The following is a 23,043-nucleotide window of genomic DNA, read 5'->3' as shown; positions in this document are numbered from 1 at the left end:
TATCCAAAAGAGGCTGAATAGAGTCTAAAGTCCAAGGAAGACACATCACTATTTTGGGGGGCTATTTAGTTTGAGTTAGATGAACGAAGTAGACCAAACATGGAAGGATTTAGATAGAAAAGATTGTTAGTGTTAAACAATCAACAGCAATGTGGGGTGCAGCATTAACGGTAAGCAGAAGAGAAGGATGTGACTCGTACCTTTCAGAGTGACGGAGCCAATGCAAGTGTCACTCCCGACGTCATTGGTGGCTCTGCAGTGGTACTCCCCGATGTCAGCGGTGTCTACGTTCAGGATGTGGATGCTTGTGAGCAAGTTCTCAGACATGATCTTGTACTTCTTGCCACTCCTGAGTTCTCTCTTGTCTTTGTGCCAAGAAACTTGAAAGGGAGGCGTGCCCTGCAGCTCGCATTCTAGGTGAACATCAGCTCCTTTGAGGGTCTCGACAGGAAAAGGCTTCTTGCGGAACACTGGTGGTTCTGGAATTGAGGGGGAAAGGAAAGTCCATTAGGATGGACTTTGTGTTTAGACAAGGGGAAGAATTAGCTTTCTACCCCATTAGAGAAAGGGAGAAAATATCTCTCCCATTTTTCTAAAAATTGGATTGTTACACAACTTTAAAACATTATGGGAGAAGAAAGACTGAAACACAGTGAACAAAAAGAGGAGCTGACATACAGGGCAGAGGTGGGGCAAAGCCTGACCTTTAACCTTCAGGGAGGTGCTGCTGCTGGCGCTCCCTGCTGCATTGCGAGCCTCGCACGTGTAATCCCCGCTGTCTTCCACACTGAGACCGTGCATCTCCAGCACTGCCACCGAGTCCTCGAACGACATTCTGAACTTGCTGCTTTCTTGAATTTCAACCTCGTCCTTGTACCACGAAACCTTGATTTCTGGAGACCCGCCTATTTTGCATTCATATCTGGTAAACTCATGTTGCTTCAGGATTCGTGATGGGTCTAGCTTCTTAATGAACCTGGGTGGTTCTAGGGAGCCAAAAGGGAAGGCACAAGGCAAGGGACAGGAAAGACAGATGTATTACAAGATGGGGTGAATAAAGAAATCTCTTTCAGCATGGACTTCATCTACAGGAGACAAATTCATCGGATGCAGTTTAGTGAAGGGTAGCTAAGTGATTCCTACATACCCTAAAGGAGTTTATGTTTTGTGAACCCCATTACCCAACTGTGGCTAGAGAAAGAAGGAGAAGGCCTCTCTCTCGATTACATACCTGCCTCCCAGAAACAGAATAATTTTTCTACAGCCAAGTTCACAGGCCACACCACAGAAGCCCCTTGGGGATTGCAGGAGGGAGAGACTGGGGTTATCCTGCCTGCGTGTGAGTCAGTGGGAAGCTACGGCTTCAGAGACGTTCATTATGGACTGTATACAGCCAGAGCAAAAGCGATCATATATCTTAATATTGTAAACTACAATAATCTCTTGTTTGCCTTCAGTAGATATCACTTCGGCGTCTACCATTTCCTTTGGATGAAAGAGCAATGTTTTCTTCACTGACCAAACTTTCAGGCTCAGGAGGTGAATGGTTAGTTGTCTCATGGTACAAAAGGGTCTTGAACAGTATTCCGAATTTCAAGGTATTTATCAACTACTATTTCAGTAAGCCTAAAAATTTTAAATCTGGTTAGATAGCGGTCTGCGGAGGTAAACCTATAGTTTTAGATGAGCATCTGTGAAATGCACCATAATTCTTTCATAACATTGGATGTTATGGCATTTACATCTTAGGAGGCAGGCACATTTAAGGGTACCTTAGCGATCTGGAGTCCTGTTTGACTTAAGTTCCACGTATATCACTTCTTCAACAACGCACTTTGCAACCTGAGACTTTACCTACATCAAACTGCAGGTTCATCCCTCCCCAAATAAAGCCACAGTGACTTTGACCTATTGCTCCTTATCAACTCTGAAATAAACCTTCCTTGTGTGACCCAAAGTCCCTGATACATGTCCTGGAACCAGAGGCAGTGGGTCAGTTCAGCCTACATGGGCACGAAAGCAAACTGTGTCCTCAAAATGGACTTTTAGGGGAACTCTCTTATTTATCATCTTAGGGTTATACATGATTGGACACGTATATGATTGTAATTAGATGTATCTTGGGAAGGACATGAACAATGAGTTAGGGCTTACACCCATGACTGTCAATCACAACAAAACTATCCACACCCCAGACCTAGCAACCAGCTCTTTGTCTTCCTAGACGCAAAGGTGGGAGCCCTAGGCAGTGACCAGGGGGCTCCTGGGTCAATTCCACTCACCGCCTGCTGTTATCTTGCAGAGTATCAAGTATGCACTTTTGCATGACCTTCAAACGAAACTCCTCAATACTCTGCTAATTGTGTGTGCTTCTTCGTTTTTTGAACAAGATGCTAAGAACTTGGGAAGCCCTGGTCCAGATGGCAAGCCTGGCTAACACCAAGTCCCCTGACTTCTGCTTTCATTAAGCATAGTTGGTGGAAGAAAAGAAGCTCACCTCACAGTCGACCTGATTTTCTGGGAAGGACTTGATAGTTTGGAGTGGTGCTCTGTTTTAGAGGGTAATGAATTCACTAATTTACTAAGCACTACCAAAAATAGGTCATTTGAAGTAATTAATTTTTTTTTGCCCTGTGATAACTTTTTTCCAAGCTAGGCTTTTCTTATAATTCTAGGGAACTTTTTTTGTTCATTTTTCTCCTTCATCTCTATTTGCAGAATTTGGAAATATATTTTTCTAATTTTCTATTTTGAAAACAAATTCAAGGTATTTTTCCACTTAGAAGATCTTGGATTCTTTTGTGGCCCCTCTGTTCCTTCCTCCCTCCACTTCTTCTTTCTTCCCTTCTTTTTCTCCATCTTTCTGCCATATGCTATTAAGGATCTAACACCAGGCAAGCACTATCCCATCGAGCCGTACCTCTAGCCTCATTTGATCACGTGTAATTATGTGACTTTGGTCCTATCTATATACAGTCTTCAGGCATATCAGCCACCTACATTTTAAGACACGGAAAACATGAAAGAGATTTCGGCACTTCACTCTGAGGAGTACCTTGGACACCCAGCTGAGCAGAACAAGAGTCCTTTCCGGCAACGTTGCTCGCGTAGCACGTATACTGCCCTGCGTCACCTTTGGCTACTTTGAGCACGGTCAGCGTGGCAGTGTTTTCAACCAGGGTCATCTTGTAGTTGCCCCCAGGGCGAATCTCACGGTTGTCCTTGGCCCAGGTGATTTTGATTGGCGCGGTTCCCGTGACGTGACATTTAAAAGAGCCACTTTCCCCAAGAGCCAGCTCTACCGACACTGGCTTCAAATCAAAGAAGGGAGGCACTTCGTGCTCTGGAAAGAAGGAAGAGCGACATGATGATGTCACTTTCCCTGCCCCAAGATCAGAGACAGAAACCAAAGGGCACCAGTCTTGGTGGCCCGAGGGAGTGAAGCTGGGCTGTAACCGAGAGGGCGGTACCGTGAGTTACTCAGCTCACCTGAGAGGACGAGCTTGGCGCTTGATGAAGCGGTCCCAAGAGGGTTGGAAGCTGAGCAATTGTACTGACCAACGTGGCTCTGGTCAGTCTGCAAAATCTGCAGAGTGGCCACATGATGCACAAAAGACATCTGCAAATTAGAATCATCTTTTAAAAGTACGCCATCCTTGTACCAAGACACCTGAAGAGGTTCCGAGCCGTTGATCCGGCACTCAAAGGCAACCGGGAAGCCCAGAGTCTCGTGGACGTCTTTCAGTTTTCTCACAAACGTAGGTGGAAGTTTACGCTCTAGAAAGGAATTGCAGACAATCCTTATTTATAAGAGAGAAAACACCTACAGCTTATTTGTATCCTCAGAAAGTTCTGATTAAAACTAATCTATCAATACGCTGCAAGACTTTTCAAGCAAAAGCATCATCACCTTTGATAACCAGCACAGCGGAAGAAGCAACGGCCCCCACACTGTTTTCTGCCTTGCATGTATACTCTCCCACATCGCTCTGGTCCACCTTGTTGATGACTAAAGAGGCAACATTGTTCTTGAATTGCATCTTATATGCAGGAGCTGACCGTAGCTTTGTGTGTTCTTTATACCAAGAAATCCTGATTTCTGGGGTCCCATCCACTTTACACTGTAAAGTTGTGGGCTCCCCGATAGCTGCTTCCACATGTTCCAGGGGTTCGATAAAGTAAGGCGGTTCTAAGACACAAAGAACAGTAATTGATCAGCTCACACCAACTCAAAGACAAAGCTGCACAGGAAGAGACAACAGGAGAAGGGGCTAACTGTCAACACACCTAAGACAGACACGAGAGCTTCGCAGATATCTTGCCCAGCTTCGTTTTCTATGAGGCAAGCGTACTGGGCATAGTCCTCTATCGAGCTTTCAAGAATTTCCAGGATGCTGGACTTTTCTGTTGTTGTAATACTGCAGTTGGGAGACTGCGCCAGAGCGTATTCGTTCTTCATCCAGCTCACGGAGATGGGAGGTGTGCCGGTGTAAGTCGCCTCCAGAACGATGGGGCTGCCTGTCTCCACACTGGTGTCCGTCAATCTCTTCACAAAAGTGGCTGGCTCTATAAGGAGAGAGAATGAGGGTAAAGCTGTACCTTCAGATGCTGCATCGGAAAGATTTTAGCAAGGAAAAGGCGCTGGATAAAAGAGCGAACCTTTCACAAAGAGGTGCGTGGTACAAGAAGCGCTGCCGGCATCGTTGGTCACAAGGCAAGAATAATCTCCGCTCTGCAGTGGCTCCACCTCCAGCAGCTCCAGCTCGGTGACGAAGTCTTCCAAGGAAATGGTGCACGAGTCCCCTGACACCAGTTCCCTGCTGCCCTTAAACCACTTGACCTTGAAGGGAGGGGTGCCTCTAATGACACTGGTGAAGGTCAGGCTCATTCCAGGCAAAACTTCCACAGAATCAGGAGTTTGTTCAAAAGATGGCGGTTCTAAATAGCCCAGGAGGAAGGAAGACGAAGAGAAAAGGGGTGTTTGTTACTTAAAGGAAAGGAAGCAAAGATGGAGAAATGAACACAGAGGTGGTTCAGGCTGGACAGTGGGGAGAGAAACAGCGGGGTGTCCTCATCCACTGACCTTGGACAGTCAGCACGGCAGAGCTTTCATCCTGGCCGGCTACATTGGCAGCCACGCACGTATAAGTGCCGGTGTCGGAGGGTTCCAGCGAGTTCAGACTCAAAGTACAGACATTATCCGAAAAGCTGGGCTGACACTTGGGACTACCACCGATCTCGCTTCCATCCAGAAACCAGCCGACTGAAATTGGGGCCGAGCCGGACACTCGGCACTCCAAAACAATCGAGGCTCCGATGGTGGCATTGGTGTCTTTCAGCTTCCGGATGAAGGAGGGCGGGACAATGCGATCTAGAGAAGAAGAAGAGTTGCCATTCAGGGAGCTTTCTCCTACTCCCACCCCTACCGGAGACGCTGTCACCATCACGGCCTCCTTGTCGTACTCACCCGAGATGTGGACAGAGACGGTGCAGCTGCTTTTGCCCACACTGTTCTCCACCTCAAAGGTATACAAGCCCTTGTCGTTCATCTCTGCAGAGGGGATCTTCAGGGAAGCCAGGTTCCTCACGAATGTTATGTGATGTCTGCTGCCTGCGGAGAGTTCTCTCCCGTCCTTGAACCACTTGGCTTTTAGTTCTGGAGTCCCAGCTACAAGACATTCCAACGTGAAGGGATTTCCAGTGGTGACAGTCAGGGGTTCTGGTTTCTCTACAATTCTGGCTGGTTCTGGAAGAAGAAAGTATGTCGCATTAAGAACAAATTCAGCTCACATTCAGTCAAGAGTTGGATAAGAGTCCTGTCTTCAGGAAGTGATTATAGGTCAATACACGCCTCTTGTTCTCAGAGGTCTACTTTGCTACTAACCTAGTACAGTCAAGACTGCCGAACAGTCCCTCATGCCAGCATCATTTTTGATCTGGCACACGTATTTTCCAGAATGGGATGCTTCTGGACTTCCCAGTTGGAGTGTCGCGATGTTATCGACGAAGGAAATCCTAATGTTCTCACTCTCTCTGATGACATCACCTTTATCTTTCAGCCAGACGACAGAAATCGGCTGGAAACCTTCCACCACAGCTTGCAGTTCCACAGGCTCCCCGATAAGGGTGGATGTGTCACTGAGCTTCTTCACAAACCGTGGTGGTTCTGATGAAAGAAATGCACGGATAAATGAAAAAGTAAGAGTCACAACCAGAGCCACATTAGATATTAGTTGGGCAGGAACAGATCAAAGGAAGAAGCACATTGTGTGTGTGTCTCTGTGTACAAACCTTTGAACTTGACAGCGCAAACACAAGTGTCACTTCCCACCTCATTGGTGGCTTTGCAGTGATATTCCCCTATGTCAGCGGCTTCAAGACTAAAGATATGAAGACTCGTGTCGAAGTTTTTGGAGGTGATTTTAAATTTCTTGCTGCTTCGAACTTGCTTTCTGTCTTTAACCCACACCACTTCGAAAGGGGGCGTTCCCGAAATTTCACACTGGAGGATCACATCAGAACCTTTCAGGGCTCCGACTGGAGGAGGCTTCTGGGTAAAAACAGGAGGTGCTACCGGAAGAAAAGAGGATGAACAATGAACGCAGCTGCTCACCAAAGGGGACAAATGGTGTCAGCATCCACATACCTAGTTTCTAGAATCTAGAGCTATTAGCTATGAAAAGAGATCATTGAGAGAGACTGTGTGGATAATGACGACACACGCTGACACAGGATAATTCACAAACTTTTAAGAGTTGTAAGCTTTTAAATTTTGGACCTTACAGATTGGAGATAAGTCTGTAACAGAGAGCTGGAAGGGGACTGGCGTCACAGATTCCTAAGGAATGCAGGGTTTTATCTAATCACCAGAAATCCTCAGGCTCAGGTCCAGCCTGAGCTCACGTCTGGATATTTGGACACCCTGAGACCTTGAGAGCGATCCTAGGGAGCCCACTGGAGATAAGGGGGAGCAGAAGAGGGGCTAACCTTTAACTTTCAGGGCTGTGCTGCAGCTGGCGTCACCAACGCCATTATGAGCTTCACAGATGTAGTCACCACTGTCCTCAGCACTAGCCTCGTTGATGGTAAGCAGTGCCACAGAATTCACAAAGGACATGTTGTATTTCCAGCTTTCGTGAAGTTCGTTGTCATTCCGGAACCAAGAGACTTTGATTTCTGGGGAGCCGCTGATCTTACACTCCAGTTGGATGGATTCTCCCTGCTTCGCGACTTTCGAAGGGTCTAATTTCTTAACAAACTTGGGAGGTTCTATTAAACCAAAGGAAACAGTCAGTGATAGATAATTATGTGTTAAAGAGTTTATCCGTATAGTCGAGAATCCCCAAAGTTCACATGTTAATCGACTCATTATTAAGAAGGAACTTGCTAATGATTTCATGGTAAACTTTCCTATTAGGTGATTTAAGATATTTATCAGAGAATTTGACTGACATTGTAGGGTCTGGATAGATCAGATAAAACATACCAGCTAATATAATTGCACATATATTTGATCGAAATTTTGTAACGATAAACCAGATGTTATATAACAAGACATGATAAAAAGGGAGAGTAAAAAATTGAAACTATATTTTACAAAGTTAAATGGAAGAAGACTTCTTAAGAATTTAAAGACAAGAGCAAAATCTTTGGTTATTGCTCCTCTAACACAAAGGCATAAACTCAAATATAACTGCTAGTTTAACTCAAACATTTAAAGACTTAAGACAGCTGAAAATGGTGTCTCACACTTATATTCCTAGCTCCCAGGGGACTAAGACAGGAGGATTTCTATGAGTTCCAGGCAAGCATAGACCATAAAACCAGAAACAAGCCAGGTGAAACTCAATGTCTTTCTTATTTTTGGCATGACTGAGGGATTTAGCCCAGGGCTTCACATGGGCAAGGGAAGTGCTCTAAAACTGAGTTAGGCACAAGCAGGAAAAAAACAAACAAACAAACAAACCATGATTTGACACACAAAAGAGGATGACGCAAGCATATATATATATATATATAGTCGAGAACCAGTCTTGGCAAACACTAGGCGGTGGTACCTTTTACACTCAGCTGGGCAGAGCACATGTCTTTGCCAACGTCATTGGTTGCTTGACAAGTGTATTGACCAGAGTCTCCTTTGCCCACTTTAAGAATCCTCAGATGGGGAGTGTTCCCCACACACGTGATAGTATAGTTTCCTCCAGGTCGGATTTCCTTGTTATCTTTTGACCAAGTGATTCGCATCGGTTGGGCACCGGTAACATGACATTCAAAATCTGCACTTTCTCCGGCAATGACATCTATTGATACCGGCTTGATATCAAAGAAGGGGGATTTCTTAGGTTCTGGAAGATGAGAAGAAAAGGCAATGTGTATACAATAACATAGATCTTGCTTCCCTTTTGGCTGTCGGCTACTTCTGTCTTCACAATTAAATAAGAAATCAAGGCAGGGAAAGAGTAAGGTGGGCATGGGAACAAACCTCTTGCCGACAGTCTAGCAGTCGACGCGGCGGTGCCGAGTGGATTGGAGGCAGAGCAAGAATACTGGCCAGAGTGGCTCAAGTCAGTCTGCAAAACTTTTAACGTCGCCACATTATCCACGAATGACGTCTGTAGATTTTCATCATCTCTTAAAAGCACCCCGTCTCTATACCAGCACACTTGGATGGGTGCAGAGCCATTCAGGCGGCAAGTGAGTGTAACTGGTAACCCAACAGTTTGCTCAATGTCCTTTAATTGTCTTGCAAAGGACGGTGGGAGCTGGCGCTCTGTAGGAAGACAAGTTATACTTGAGGTATTAATATTAATGGATGAAAGGAGAAAAGTCCCCATAAAGATAAAGGAGTTAGAGAGGGGAGAGGAAATGTCTGAGTGGCTAAGCTCAAAGCGTCACCTTGAATTCTGAGGACCGTCTTAGAGGCTGCCGTTCCTATGCTGTTTTCCGCCATGCATGTGTATTCCCCGCCGTCATTGATGCTCACTTTGTTAAAGACAAGGGTGGCCACGTTGTTTGTAAAGTAGGTCCTGTATTCTGGAGTTGACCTTAACTTGGTGTCTCCTTTGAACCAAGACACTGTAATTTCTGGTGTCCCAGCTACTTGGCATTGCAAGGAAGCCGAGTCTCCAACTGCCGCCTCCAGAGGCTCTAATTCCGTAACGAAATAAGGCGGTTCTAAAGAAGAAAGGCTCACAGTCAGCAAACGGAACGACGCAAGAGCAAAGGACCCACCCTGCATACTGGATACATGCAAAATTCTCAAGAGAGGATGATCACACACCTAAGGTAGACACCAGAGCTTCGCAAACATCCCTTCCTGCCTCGTTCTCAATCTCACAGGAGTAGCGCCCTGCGTCCCCCTTTGTGCTGCTCAGGATCTCCAGGATGCATGTTTTCTCTGTGGTGACGATGCTGCATCTTTCCGACGGAGTTATGCCAATACCATCTTTTTTCCAGGTGACAGAAATTGGAAGTGTTCCAGTATAGGTACCCTCCAGAATGACAGACTTCCCGGGTTCCACAGAGTGGTCACTTAGTTTCTTTACAAACGTGGCTGGCTCTGATAAGTGAGAAAGCATTGTAGTTAGGCACACCATAAAGCCACCAAAATGCTAGGCGTCAAAAGAAGGAGAGTGGGCGTGTTTGGCAAACCTTTCACAAAGAGATGTGTAGTGCAGGATGCCCGGCCAGCATCATTAGAAACCACACAGGTGTACTCTCCACTCTGAGATACATCAGTATTAAATAATTCCAGTTCTGCCACGGTATCCTCAAAATAGATGTTGCACCTGTCTCCCTTCACCAGTTCTCTGGCACCCCTAAACCAGCCGACCTTGAATGGAGGGGTTCCTCTGATGACGCTTGTGAAGGTGACGTTTTTGCCCGGAAGGACTTCCAGTGGTTCAGGCTCTCTCACAAAAGAGGGCGGCTCTACACAGACACAGAAGACAATGGAAGGGCCCAGTCAGCTTTGGCCTTACTAACGATTTCGAATAAAAAAAATAAGAGTACCTCAGGTGTGCGTCAGTCTGGACATATGTCCAGAGAGGAATGTTTAGTAAATGCCACACAAACTTGACTGTGTATCACTAACCTTGTACAGTCAGTGTGGCACGACACTCATCAGAGCCGGCCACGTTAGCAGCCACGCACGTGTAACTGCCCACATCCGATGAATCCAGAGAGTTCAGCTGTAACGTGCAGACGTTATCTGAAAACGTCGTCTGGTACTTCGCTCCACTGACAATCTTAGTCTTCTCATGAAACCAGGCGATGGAGATAGGGGACGACCCAGCCACTTTACATTCCAAGACGCAAGAAGTGCCCAGGACCCCACCGGTATCCTTCAGTCTCCGTGTGAAAGAGGGAGGAACCATTCGGTCTGCGCGAAGAGAGGGAAATGGCTTGCGGTGACTTATGGAAAGAGGGAAAGAAAGCTCACAAGAGAAAGTGGCATGAGCGAGCTGAAGAAAACGCCCCAAACTGACCTGATACATCCACCACAGCAGTGCAGCTGCTTTTCCCGACGTTGTTTTGAACCTGGAACGTGTAGGTGCCTGCGTCTTCCTTGTCAACCGAGAGAATTTTTAAGGAAGACATTTTGTTGTAGAAGCTGAATTTGTGCTTTTGGCTACTGGTCAAGAGCTTCCCATCCTTGTACCACTCCACAGAGAGCTCGGGAGTGCCAGCCACCTTACACTCCAGGGTGCATGTTTCTCCCACAGTCACCGTCATGGAGCCTGCCTTCTCTACAATGACTGCAGGCTCTGAAAGAAAGCATGAGATGCATCGTTGGAAACCTGGATCTTCCCTTGTATCTCTTCTCTGAACTGCAATGACTGTTTCTCTCACTGACGGTTCCATTTTCTCTCTCTCGGCTCTAAAATGTGATCTGTAATCCTACGCACTCATAAAATTATTTGCAATAATTAAAAGGATGTTTGGGCATTTGTCTACTCTAAAACAATCTAGGCAATGTATATCAGACAATGTAGTTTTTTTTTTTAAAATAGTACAAACACTATTTTGTAAGTACGTCTGTGTGTTTGCTGGAGGGTATATGCCACAGAATGCATATGGGGTCAGAGGACAAGGCAGTCCAAGGATTGAACTCAGGTCCTCAGACACAGTGGCAGGCACCTTTACCCACTGAGCCATCTCACTGGGCCCCACATAATGTGTTTTGATTTGCACTTGACGTTCTTTAGAGCAGAAGGCTCTGCTAATGAGTTACTCGGTGTTTTTTTCCCTAGAGAAGAGATCTCGAACATTCTCCTCATTTTCATTCTTATCGCTGGATGGAAATTTAATATCCCCAGCAATGAACGTGCAAATTTTTCCTTCAAACATTGATCTTTGGAGGTTTTTACCAGCGTAACCACAACTAGTCTGAAAGCAAAATTTTCTTGTAACAGTGGAGAGGCTACTAGTGGGTTTGTGTTGAAATAAAAGATAATCAGGAGATTTGCTACCCACACAGAAAAGCAGGGCAGGCATATAAATAAAACAGCTAGCTAATTTTTTTTGTAAGAACCATAGGAATCAGAAAAGAGCACTTAAGATCAACTGTGTCTTTTTCCTAAGCCTTCCAAACAGTGAAGCTCAATAAGGTTCTGGAAGAAATTCAGAACGAAGATATCACATGGAAGTCATTACAGCGATTGCTCCCAGGTTCTAACGGGGACCGCATACCTAAGACGGTCAGTGTGGCCATGTTCTCCCTCACTCCACCGTCGTTCTTGGCTTGGCAGATGTACTTCCCAGCGTTAGCCGGCTCCGCTTTAGCGAACTGCAGAGTCGCCACATTGTCCACGAACGAAATTCTAACGTTCTCGCTCTCTCTGACCACTTCTTTCTCTTTAAGCCACTGGACAGAAATAGGCTGGGCGCCTTCTATGGATGCTTGCAGCTCGGCAGGCTCTCCAGCCACCACCGTGAGGCTGCTCAGCTTGGAAATGAATTTTGGTGGTTCTGAACGGGAAAAGATGAATGGAGATTGTTCAGAAAGCTTTCCGGGCAAGGGAAGAGAGAACACACGGAGCGTTTTGCTCACGCCTGACATTTCTGCCGTGCGCAGAAATCACGCTCACCTTTTAGTTTTATAGCGCAGACACAGGTGTCGGAGCCCACTTCATTCTGGGCTTTGCAGTGGTACTCGCCGATGTCCGCAGATTCCACGTTGAGGATGTGGATGCTGGCGTGGAAATTCTTAGATGCGATCTTGTACTTCTTGCTGCTTCGGAGTTGGCGCTTATCTTTAAACCACACCACCTCAAACGGCGGTGTTCCTGAAAGCTCGCATTCAAGACTAACTTCTGTGTTCTTAAGGGTTTCTACTACAAGAGGGAAGCTGCTAAAAACGGGTGGCTCTGGAAAAAAAAAACAAGAATTGCTCATGAGTTGGGCTACTTGATAGCCTCCAAGATAAAAAAAAAAAAGGGTTTTTTTTTTTTTTTCCCCAATTAGAAGCATGGTTTAAGATAGTATCATTTGTAGGTAGCACTATCACTTTTTAGCAAGATAGGTGGAGAGTCAAGATGCATCCTAGAGGGCTCAGTTGAGAAGGTCAATGTGCTGCTTTATCTTGGACTACAAAGATGGACACCAAATTTATAAATAAGCAAATGTATCAATGAACGGAAATTCTGTGAAGTATGGAATTTTGGCTTTAGAAATTAAAAAAGAATGTCATTTCCACTTTACAACAGAGACACCCAGAAATCACAAGAACGGCGGTGATCTGAGCCTTCCTACTCTTAACAATCATCTTACAGGACAAACTTGAGTTTTATGGTAAAGCATGCTGAGAAGAGGCTGTTGAAAATACTGGCACTATTTGCACCACAGGAAAGTCATGGTTTTTACACAAAGGAGCTGATTTGTGAGAAAGAGGAAACATATTAATGTCATTTTAAAGATGTAATATTAAAACCTAGATTGTCTGTATGTTACATCATTATGATGCAGACTATACTGGAGATACTGATATAGTTTCAGTGTGACTGAAACCAAAGGACCAACGTAAACACTTCCCATTCATTTCTGTATGTGCGTTTTAGCGGATGTGTTGAGGTGGCCAAAATTACAGTATCAGAATTACAGGAAAAATATGTCAAAATACCCAAGTGAATGTAAACAAATATTAACAAGAAATAGCATCCGATGGGTGACATGACTCTATCTTAGGCAAATCCCCCTGGGAGCAGTGTAGCGTGAGACGCCTTGATGCCCAGGGGAGAAGAAGGTGATGGGTTTCTGTTAATGAGGAACAGAAGGAGGATTCTACCTTTTACTATAACCTTGGTGCTGCAGCTGGTGCTGCCAGCAGGATTCTGAGCCTCAAGGATAAAATCTCCGCTGTCCTCTGTCCCGAGGCCGTTCATCTGTATGACTGCCACCGAGTCGATGAACGTCATTTGGTACTTGTCACTGGCCGTGAGTTCATGCTCATTTCTGTACCACACAACTCGGATTTCTGGAGAGCCAGTGATCTTGCACTCCAGGCGAGTGGAGTCACCGGCTTTTACTATTTTGGATGCTTCCAATTTCTTTACAAACTTCGGTGGTTCTAAAGAGTCAGGAAAAAAGGAGATCATGAAAAAAAGAGCGAAAAATCACAGACGCCCAATTGGGTAGTAGATAGGAAAGGGAGACACAGGGCCAAGGTCTGGGAAAATTACTCAGCCATGTTAGAAAGCTGCGTTGTAACAGAGTCTAGGAACAACAGAGGCATGAGTCAGACAGAAACATCGGACAATCAAACTTGCACACCTGTCACAAGCAACATTGTAGTGCAAGAGTCGCTACCAACGTCATTGGTAACTTGGCAAGTATATTGGCCCGTCTTGGAAGCATCCACTGAGTAGAGATTTAAGAAGCTCGTTGACCCCTCTAGGCCAATGAAGCATTTCGGTCCTGAGACAAGTTCCACATTATCCTTGAGCCACTTAATTTTGAATGGCGGTGTTCCTTTCAGCACAGCCTTAAATTCCACTGTAGAGTCAGGTATGGCTTGCTGCCGCTCAGGTTTCTCTAGGAAGCTTGGTGGTTCTACAGATTTTAAGAGAGTCATATTTAGTCACAGCCCAATATTTTTTTTAATGGGTATATAAGAAGAAAACTCAAAAAAAGAGGTAATGATTAAGTATTTCTTAAACTCAATGAATGTGCATCAAAAGAAACAGAATTACTAAGATCTTTTACCTCTGAAGATACAAGGTTAAGAGCAGTACCCTTTAAAGAGTAGGAGAGGACCAGGCAGCCCTCACCTTTCACGGTTAAGATGCCACTGCAGGCAGCATCTCCTGCCACATTGGACACCTTGCAGGTGTAATTCGCAGTGTCTTCTAGCTCCAGAGGGCTCACTTCCAGCGACACGGTGTTCTCGTGACAAACGAGTCTGTATTTTGCACTTGTAGATATTTCTTTTCCATCCTTAAACCACTGAGCACTGATAGGAAGTGATCCCGAAACCTTGCACTCCATTTGAATAGAAGAGCCCAGAACTTTATCCATCTTGGTTAACTTTTTGGTGAACGATGGGGGAATATCTTGGTCTATCCAAGGCAAACAGCAAAAACACACCATTAACACGCTGCTGCTTGTTTACAAGGTGTCTGCTATACTTAAGGGTAGCTGGGGGGGTGGGTACACACCTAACACTCTTAGGTAGGCATCGCAGCTACTGCTTCCGAAGTCATTTTCCACCTTGAACGTGTACTGCCCACTGTCTTGTTTCATGACCGACTGAATCCTAAAGCTGGCCACATTGTTTTCAAAGCTCATTGAGAAGTATCTACTGGGTACAATTTGCTTCCCGTCTTTAAGCCATTTGACTTTGAGTTCTGGTGTTCCGGCTACCACACACTCCAGGGTGACCGGGTCTTTCTCGGTAACATCAACTGACTTAGCTTTCTCTATGATTTGAGCAGGTTCTGCAGTAAGAATGAAAATGTGCATAAGTTAGGTCAGTAATTCTCTTGGAACCCAGCTATGCTGATAAAAACATCTCTGTAGACCGCTCCTGAAACAGAACCATTCACCGACCTTGCACTAGAAGGAAAGCGTAGCACCTCTCAACTCCCGACTCGTTCTTGGCTTGGCATGTGTACCGCCCACTGTGGCCATTATCTATACTCCGGACTTGAAGCGTGGCTACGTTGTCCACAAATGAAATATGGACATTGTCACTTTCCTCAAGAATCTGGTCGTCCTTCAGCCAAGTTATAGAAATCGGGGGCGAGCCTGCGACAGTACTCTGAAAGGTAGCCGAGCTCTTCAAGACGGTGGTGACATTTTCAATCTTCTTGATAAAGGACGGCGGCTCTGTGAGTAAACGAGACAGTGGTTCAAGAAGAGGCACCTTTCAGCTCCTATTCATTTCATTGCCTACATACAGCTAAAGAGCGCCCAGTGTTCTGACTCGGGGGCTGATCCTCGCACGTGACTGACCTTTCAAGGCAACGCGAGCGCTACAAGAGCAGCTGCCTCCTTCATTGGCTATGATGCACTGATATTCACCCACATCGGAGGGGTCACACTTGGTTATGTGCAGATAAAACACAGACATTTTCTCAGACATTGTGTACTTCTTGCCGCTTCTGATTTCCTTGCCGTTCTTCAGCCAGGTGACTTCGAGGGGCGTTGTCCCCATGACTTCACACTCCAGCTCCACATCACTGTCCTTCACTACCTCCGCAGGCTCCAGCTCCCGGATAAAGGTGGGGGGCTCTACAGAGTCGAGAGGAAGACAGAGAGCGGCTGAACTCAAGGGAAGCCCTTAGTCCAGCACGCAGCCCAGCTGAAGCACAGCGCCGTCACCAACCTTTCACTTTGAGTTCGACGCTGCAGCTCGCGGTGCCCGCATCATTTCGAGCCTCACAGACGTAAGTCCCGCTGTTGTCTACCCTGGCATTAGAGAGCTGGAAGGTGGCTAAACCATCCACGAAGGAAATGCCGTATTTCCTAAGATCTGTTATTTCGTTCCCATCCAGATACCAAGAAACTCTGATTTCTGGAGTGCCTGTCACTTGGCACTCAAATGTGGTTGACTGTCCGTTCCTCAGCACTAACACTGGGCTGGGCTTCTTGATAAACTGAGGAGGTTCTAAAGACGAGAAAAGAAAGAGTGGCATGCTGAATGTTTTTTTTTAAAAAAATGAAGTCCCATGACCAAAACTGTTTTCTTAATGCACTTTCCCTTCCCAAAGACAAGCTAGGCACGCAAGGAGAAGAGGCTATAGAGGGAGCGAACCTTTCACAAAGAGGGTGGCTTTGCTGCTTGCTGTGCCAACATCGTTGCTCAGCTGGCAAATGTAGGTCCCGGAGTCGGCAGCCTTGGCTGAAAAGAGCTCCAGAATGGTGGAGGTGTCGTCCTTCCAAACCGAGCGGGCCGCCCCGGGGTACAGCTCTTTGTTATCTTTGAACCACTTTATTGCCATGGGTGTCGTGCCACCCACAAGAGCCTTCAACTGAACCCTCGTGCTGGGATTCACGTCTTGTGACTGTGGCTTCTCCACAAAGTAAGGGGGTTCTGGGATGAAAGAACAGGAAGCAGAAGGAGACAGATTTATTTCCGGGCTCAATGAAGAAGAGGAGAATTAAGAAGAGCAAGGCAATAGAGTTTGGAGAGGTAGGGATCAAAATTGCCAACCTTTGACGGTCAGGTGACCGCTGCACTGGCTGTGGCCTGCCTTGTTGGTGGCGGAACAAGAGTACGTGCCACTATCTGTGCCTTCAAGCTGACTTATCTCTAAGAAGGCAGTGTTGTCATGGAAAGAGAATTTGTATTTGTCACTAGCTGAGATTTCTTGGTCGTCTTTGAACCACTGGATGCTGATGGGATGTGAGCCGGCCACTATGCACTCCAAGTCAATAAAAGATCCTTTGATACTGTCCATTTTCCGTAGTTTCTTGGTGAACGAGGGAGGTATAATAAGATCTATCCAACAAAGAAGCAGGAGATTTAGGTGAATCTAGCTATCTGTTCTCTCCCTTTCTCTCTTTCTTTCCCTCCCTCCGTCTCTCCCCTCTGACCACAAAGCGCTAAGGCATCAACCCAGTACCTTGCACACACGTGAACCCCGCCCATAATCCTCTATATCCTCTTTAAATAGCGCGAGAGGAAAGGCCCCTGAGATGCTCAGCTCCTCTCTACGGACATCAATACCAACCTAAGACGTTAATTCTAGCCTTGCAGCTGCTTCTCCCCACATCATTTTGGACCTCAAAAGTATATTCTCCACTATCTTTCTTCTCTGTGGAGATAATCTTCAGTATTGAGACTGTGTCGGTGACACTAATTTTGTATTTCGGACCCAGGGTAAGTTCTTGGCCATCTTTAAACCATTTGGCTATGATCTCCTTAGTCCCTGAAAATTTAACTTGCAAAGTGGCTGGGTCTCCTTGGGTGACATCTATGGACACGGCCTCCTCTGTTATTGTCGCAGGTTCTGTTGGAGACAAAAAACAGGTGTGGCTGTGAAGCGCCCCACTCAAAGGCCTGGCACCTGCACCGCTTTCCCCTCCGACCTACGGCAGCTCTCAGAACCAACCTTTGACTGAGAGCAAAGCAGAACACCTCTGGATGCCTGCATCGTTTTTGGCTTGACAGACGTATTTCCCATCGTGCTTGACTTCGATGCCACTCAGGTAGAGACTAGCCACGTTGTTCTCAAACGTCATTCTTATACTGTCGTCTTCCGTGATCTCTTCGTTGTCTTTCAACCAAGTCACGGCGATGGGCAGGGAGCCTTTGAGAGTGGCCTGGAAGGCAGCTGTGCCTCCACGGAGGGAGCTGGTGGTCTCGATCTTCTTAATGAAGGATGGGGGTTCTAGCAGAAGAATGAGTGCTCATCAGTACCAGCTCTAAGGCCAAACTGCGTCTAGACACTTAAGACGTGTCTGTGTAGAAGAGCCCAGCAGTCAACTAAGCCAACACTGACCTCTTAGTGTTACCCTGGCACTGCAGGTGCTGCTGCCCACCTCGTTGGTTACCCGGCACTGGTATTCACCCGCATCTGTGCCTACAAACTTGAGGATCTGCAGGCTAACCAGCTGGTCCTGAATGAAGGTTTTATATTTCCTACCACTCCTCAGGGTCATGTTGTCTTTGAACCAAGTGATCTCGAAGGGAGGGGTGCCTGCCACCTCAGCCAGTAGCATGACATCGTACTCCTTTAAGACTTCCATGGGCTTAAACTCCTTGGTAAAATAAGGCGATTCTACAGTAGAAGAGAAGGGCTCACGTTAATGGGCAGGGATCTGGGCTACAAGTCAAAGGCTGGGTTGCACGGAGAAAACGTGAGGACAAACCTTTGACTATGACCATGCTAGTGCAGTGGTCACTGCCAGCCTCGTTTTGGGCTTCACACATGTATTCCCCACTGTCTTCAATGGCCACGTCTGTAAGCCTTAAGACTGCGGTGGACTCCACAAAAGACATTTTGTGCTTGCTGCTCTCTCTCAGCTCTCTGTCATTGGCAAACCATGTGATCTTAATCGGAGGGGTGCCCGTGACTCTGCAGGCTAGCTGAGTGGCATCTCCCTTCTTGAGCAGCTGTGAGGGCTCTAACTTTTCCACAAACGTCGCAGGTTCTGTGGAAGGAAGGGAGTTATTAAGAAACAGCCGGAAGAGGAAAAGAACTTGTGCGGGAAAAGGGTCGCACGAAGGCATCAAGAGAAGAAGGCAAACCTTTCACAAACACGTCTGCACTGCACTCCACACTGCCGGCAACGTTGCTGACTTTGCACGTGTATGTGCCCGAATCTGAGGTTTTCACAGCATAGAGCTCCAGGGAGCTCTCTAGAGCTTCTTTGGTGATATAGCAGCTTCCGCCAGACACCAGCTGTTTGTCACCCTTAAACCATGTGATGGTGAGCGGCGTGGATCCTTGGAAAGTGCTCTTCAGGCAGACTGCTGACCCAGGCAGGACATCCCTAGACCCTGGCTTACTTACAAAGCTGGGTGGTTCTGAAGAATAGGGAGAAGACAGAATGGGAAGGCGTTAAAGTCTGGACCCAAGGGAGGGAGTCTTAGTTTGAAATACTGGTAAAGCAGGCGACACGGTTCCTAGCCAACCTTGCACAATCAGGGCTCCGCTGCTGTCTTTGCTCCCCACGGAGTTTGTGGCCCGACAGGTGAAATTCCCTGCATCGCTCATGTCTACCCTGCTGATCTCCAAAGAGGCCGTGCCCTCCACAAACGCGATCTGGTATCTGTCCGACGCAGCGACTTCCTTGCTGTCCTTAAACCAGGAGACCCTCATGGGGAGGGAGCCAGCGATTCTGCAGTCTAACCTGCAGGTACCGCTAACGACGCTGTCCACGTTACGTAAGGGTTTGGTGAAAAACGGAGGGATGTCTCGATCTGTTCGTGGCATAAGAAAGGAAACGAGATCAACGTGGCAACGCGCTCAGGGGCTCACCCTCGGCTAGTTCTGTGGGTTGTTGGAGAGATGGGTAGTTCTCTGAACATACTAACCTAACACAGTAAACGTGGTCTCACAGGAACTGCTGCCCACTTCGTTGGAAATCTCAAATGTGTACTGGCCACTATCGTGCAGCTCTGCCGAGTAAAATTTCAGCTGGGCAATGTTATTTTTGAAACTGATCCGGTACTTTTTACTAGCAGCCAAGGGCCTGCCGTCTCTGTACCACTTGGGCTTGAGTTCTGGGGTGCCTGACACCGTGTACTCCAGGGTGGCTGGGTCCCCTGCGGTCACTTGGATCAGTTCGGCTCGCTCGATGATTTTGGCAGGTTCTACAAAGGTATTAGAGAGTTAAGATTCCTTAGCATGAATCAAGGCTTAACTTGAAGTGAAAAGGCCAAGGAAGAGCTAAAATGTTCCTACACGAACCTTTAACTACTAACTCCCCAACAGACGTCTGACTGCCGGCTTCGTTTTCGGCCAGGCATGTGTATTTGCCACCAAGACTAATCTGCACATCGGGGATGGTCAACACTGCAACTCCATTAGCAAAGCTCATTTTAATTTTCCCGTCTTCTTTAACGACTTCTTGGCCTTTCATCCACGTGACAGAAATGGGTTCTGAGCCTCTCACGGCAGCTTGTAAGATAACGGTTTGTCCTGCTAGGGCTGTAAAATCGTCAACTTTCTTGACGAAGGTTGGTGGTTCTAGTTAAGGAAGAGAGCACACACAAGTGTCAGTTCCCACACAATGGGCTCCATCCGCCTACACACTTCCCTTGTCCAACACAACCGTCACACAGCACTTGGTTATTAGAAAGAAGGAGAGTACATGAAGAATTAGCAATTCCATTCAAGAGAGGCACAGAATGTAAATGTTTATCAGAAAATAAAATGACATTTTATGTAATTTCCTTTTGTTATCAGATAATAAATATTTCTATTCACAGCAAGACAAAGACTGAGTGAAAGCTCTGGGCCCCAAGTTCAAATTATGACAAAACACATTTTAAAGGTTAGAAGAAGAGAAAAAAAATAAACTTTCTTGTTATGGATGAAGAAAGCTACTTGGAACAACGTATTAGACAAACGCCCCCCACACTAACCTTTCAGTAAGTGTGTCGCGACGCAGCCACACTTTCCAACTTCGTTAGCGACTACGCATTCGTAATCACCCACATCCGCGCTATTGAAAGATGCGATTTCCAGAAACACAAAAGACTTCTGAGCGAACACCCTGTACTTTTTACTACTTCGAATTTGCTTCTTATCTTTAAACCAGCTAATTTCAAAGGGCCCCGTGCCTGCGATTTCACACTGAAGGAGCGCATTCGCCCCGCGCACTATGTCTGCGGGCTCAAGCACTTTGATGAACGAAGGCGGTTCTACAAAGGCACGAGAGCACAGGGTGAGTTGTGAGCTATGAGAAAACCAAAGGGGAAGTTTCTCAGCAAAATAAAGAGCGCAAACTCAGGGAACAAACCTTTGATAACTACTTCCGTGCTGCAACTGTCACTGCCCACGTCATTGGTGGCTTCGCAGGAATAGGTCCCACTGTCGTCGACCTTGACATCAGTGATGTCGAGGATCGCCTCAGAATTGTTCACAAAAGACATTCGGACTGTATTGCTTTCACTAAGCTCTTTGTTATTCTTGAACCAGGTGACCTGGATGACAGGGGAGCCTTTCAGCTTGCAATGGAGGCGTGCTGATTCACCCGGGAGCATTAAGTAAGAGGGATCGACCTTCTTCACGAAGGACGGTGGTTCTACATGACGTGTATAAAAAAAAAAAAAAGGAAAGAGAAAAGATGGAGACAATGACTGAAACATACACACCACACAAGAAAAGCAGACGCACGTGACAAAAGACAGAGCATACAGAAAATACCTTCACGAGACTTCTGAACAAGTCATGAAGCACCCAGCCTCCCCTTCGCTCTGAACCACTTCCCCATCTCTTGGTAAAAAGAAAAGAAAAGAGACGCAAGCAAGCAGACTATATCTATATGAAGAGCAATTTTCTGAACGAAGACATCAATAATAGGCATGCTAACATGGATGGGGGTAGGGTATCCCACCAGCTCTCAACCTACACAAAGAGCTCCAGGCAACCAAGACATGCTGAGGGCAGGAGATGTGGTCTTCCTCGGGGAAGAGCACATCAATTGGATATTCTGTATCAAATGGTTTTAGTAGTGAAGACATACGTACAAATATTATGATACAGTCAGAGCAGGTTGTAGTTATCGATTTAGGAATATATGTGTGTGTGTGCGACAAAAATTAATGAGAAAAGAGGCTATGGATTTGAAAGAGAGAAAGGAGGGTGGTACGGGAGGGTATGGAGAGAGGAATGGGAATGGAGAAAGAAAGCAATGATAATTTCGAAAAAGAAACAATTTAAAAATAAGATGGTTAAGAGTTATCGACACACTGATTCTTAGAAGAAATTGTGAGCAAGATTTGTTAACTGCTTTTTTAAAAGAGCCAAAGCAAGAGAATTCTAAAGAAGATTACACACAAATAAAAATCAAATAACAACAAAAAAAGCCAACCAGATGATGTCAGGACTTTCCCAGACCCAGAGGTTTGCCTTAGGAGTTAAATTAGGAACAAAAGGTGCGGGTGGTACAGCTAACAGTCTTTCTTCTAAGACTTCCTCGTGGACAAGGAGGTGGCAGATGGCTGCCCGGCACTCTTACCTCTCACAGTGACTGTGGCGGATGAGGAGCTGCTTCCAGCCTCATTAGAAGCTGTACACGTATAGGTCCCAGAATCTTTTAGTTTGGCTAGAGGAATCTCAAGCGACGCTATTTTATCTTCAAAGTAGATCTTGTAATCTTTCCCAGCCGGCAGTTTTTGACCGTCCTTGCTCCACGTGACCGTAACTTTCCTGTCTTCATCTACTTGGCACTCGAGGTGGATCTTCTTATTGATGGCCGACTGCACAGTCTCTAACTCCTTAATGAAGTGGGGTTTGTCAATGATGGTCAACTCTGCCTGGCAGATATCGGCTCCAAATTTGTTGGAAGCCTTACAAGAGTAAACCCCCCTGTCCTGAACGGCAAGGTTGGAGAGCTCTAAACTGTGTTTGTTGTCTGCGTCCGTGATCCGGCAGGTAGGCGACGGTGAAAGGGCACTGCCGTCTTTCTGCCAGATGGTCTCGATCACGGGAGTCCCTGACACTGTGCAGAGGAACTTGGCTGTCTTACCCACGAAGGCTGTAAGGGACTTGGGTCTGGAGAGAAAGGTTGGTGGATAGGCCTCTGCAAAGAGAAAGGTTTGCACGTTACATGTAGTCTCCATTGAAGCTCTCCAGGTCTTGCTGAAATTACACGTTCTAAGACAGAGAAAAGATAAGTTATGCCTTTAGGTGAACACAAGACCTTATCTTAAACAACAGTGCAGTGAAAAGACCCAAGACGATGAAAGAAAGGGATGAGCACTCTTGACAGATTGTTTCTAGCTAAGACAGAACAAATGTTCCCTCAAAGCTCTGTTCAGAGGGTCAATAGGTGCGAGGATTTGATCAGCAGGCTGGCTGGTATTTTAATTTTGTAAATTAGAAGACCAGAAAGAAGGTGTAAAAAAAAAAAACCACACATGAGTTGGCT

The 23,043-nt window shown here is 46.2% G+C and overlaps 1 protein-coding gene across 1 annotated transcript in view; it reads right to left on the bottom strand.

The window, feature by feature from the left end:
* Nucleotides 1-23,043, bottom strand: part of LOC121439150 (titin-like) — a 173,443-nt gene that overhangs the window by 148,073 nt on the left and 2,327 nt on the right. The window contains exons 3-43 of the mRNA XM_041639653.1: nt 22,132-22,695; nt 20,911-21,195; nt 20,534-20,812; nt 19,857-20,135; nt 19,481-19,759; nt 19,079-19,366; nt 18,692-18,970; nt 18,313-18,594; nt 17,943-18,221; nt 17,553-17,831; nt 17,172-17,450; nt 16,652-16,939; nt 16,253-16,537; nt 15,824-16,105; nt 15,451-15,729; nt 15,046-15,324; nt 14,655-14,933; nt 14,268-14,555; nt 13,771-14,049; nt 13,286-13,567; nt 12,090-12,368; nt 11,692-11,970; nt 10,488-10,766; nt 10,094-10,381; nt 9,652-9,930; nt 9,281-9,559; nt 8,896-9,174; nt 8,483-8,770; nt 8,058-8,345; nt 6,988-7,269; nt 6,292-6,570; nt 5,885-6,166; nt 5,468-5,746; nt 5,084-5,371; nt 4,660-4,938; nt 4,288-4,566; nt 3,911-4,189; nt 3,490-3,777; nt 3,056-3,343; nt 705-986; nt 201-479 (exon numbers count right to left, since the gene is read on the bottom strand). Coding sequence (XP_041495587.1) covers nt 201-479; nt 705-986; nt 3,056-3,343; nt 3,490-3,777; nt 3,911-4,189; nt 4,288-4,566; nt 4,660-4,938; nt 5,084-5,371; nt 5,468-5,746; nt 5,885-6,166; nt 6,292-6,570; nt 6,988-7,269; nt 8,058-8,345; nt 8,483-8,770; nt 8,896-9,174; nt 9,281-9,559; nt 9,652-9,930; nt 10,094-10,381; nt 10,488-10,766; nt 11,692-11,970; nt 12,090-12,368; nt 13,286-13,567; nt 13,771-14,049; nt 14,268-14,555; nt 14,655-14,933; nt 15,046-15,324; nt 15,451-15,729; nt 15,824-16,105; nt 16,253-16,537; nt 16,652-16,939; nt 17,172-17,450; nt 17,553-17,831; nt 17,943-18,221; nt 18,313-18,594; nt 18,692-18,970; nt 19,079-19,366; nt 19,481-19,759; nt 19,857-20,135; nt 20,534-20,812; nt 20,911-21,195; nt 22,132-22,695 — 11,835 coding nt within the window. The remainder of the gene's footprint in view (nt 1-200; nt 480-704; nt 987-3,055; nt 3,344-3,489; nt 3,778-3,910; nt 4,190-4,287; nt 4,567-4,659; nt 4,939-5,083; nt 5,372-5,467; nt 5,747-5,884; nt 6,167-6,291; nt 6,571-6,987; nt 7,270-8,057; nt 8,346-8,482; nt 8,771-8,895; nt 9,175-9,280; nt 9,560-9,651; nt 9,931-10,093; nt 10,382-10,487; nt 10,767-11,691; nt 11,971-12,089; nt 12,369-13,285; nt 13,568-13,770; nt 14,050-14,267; nt 14,556-14,654; nt 14,934-15,045; nt 15,325-15,450; nt 15,730-15,823; nt 16,106-16,252; nt 16,538-16,651; nt 16,940-17,171; nt 17,451-17,552; nt 17,832-17,942; nt 18,222-18,312; nt 18,595-18,691; nt 18,971-19,078; nt 19,367-19,480; nt 19,760-19,856; nt 20,136-20,533; nt 20,813-20,910; nt 21,196-22,131; nt 22,696-23,043) is intronic.

The sequence above is a fragment of the Microtus oregoni genome, unplaced genomic scaffold, assembly GCF_018167655.1.
Source record: "Microtus oregoni isolate MIOR12 unplaced genomic scaffold, Mior012 000060F_007, whole genome shotgun sequence".
Taxonomy (NCBI): Eukaryota; Metazoa; Chordata; class Mammalia; order Rodentia; family Cricetidae; genus Microtus; species Microtus oregoni.
The sequence above is the reverse complement of the archived record's forward strand: the minus strand, read 5'-3'. Positions and strand labels throughout refer to the sequence as shown.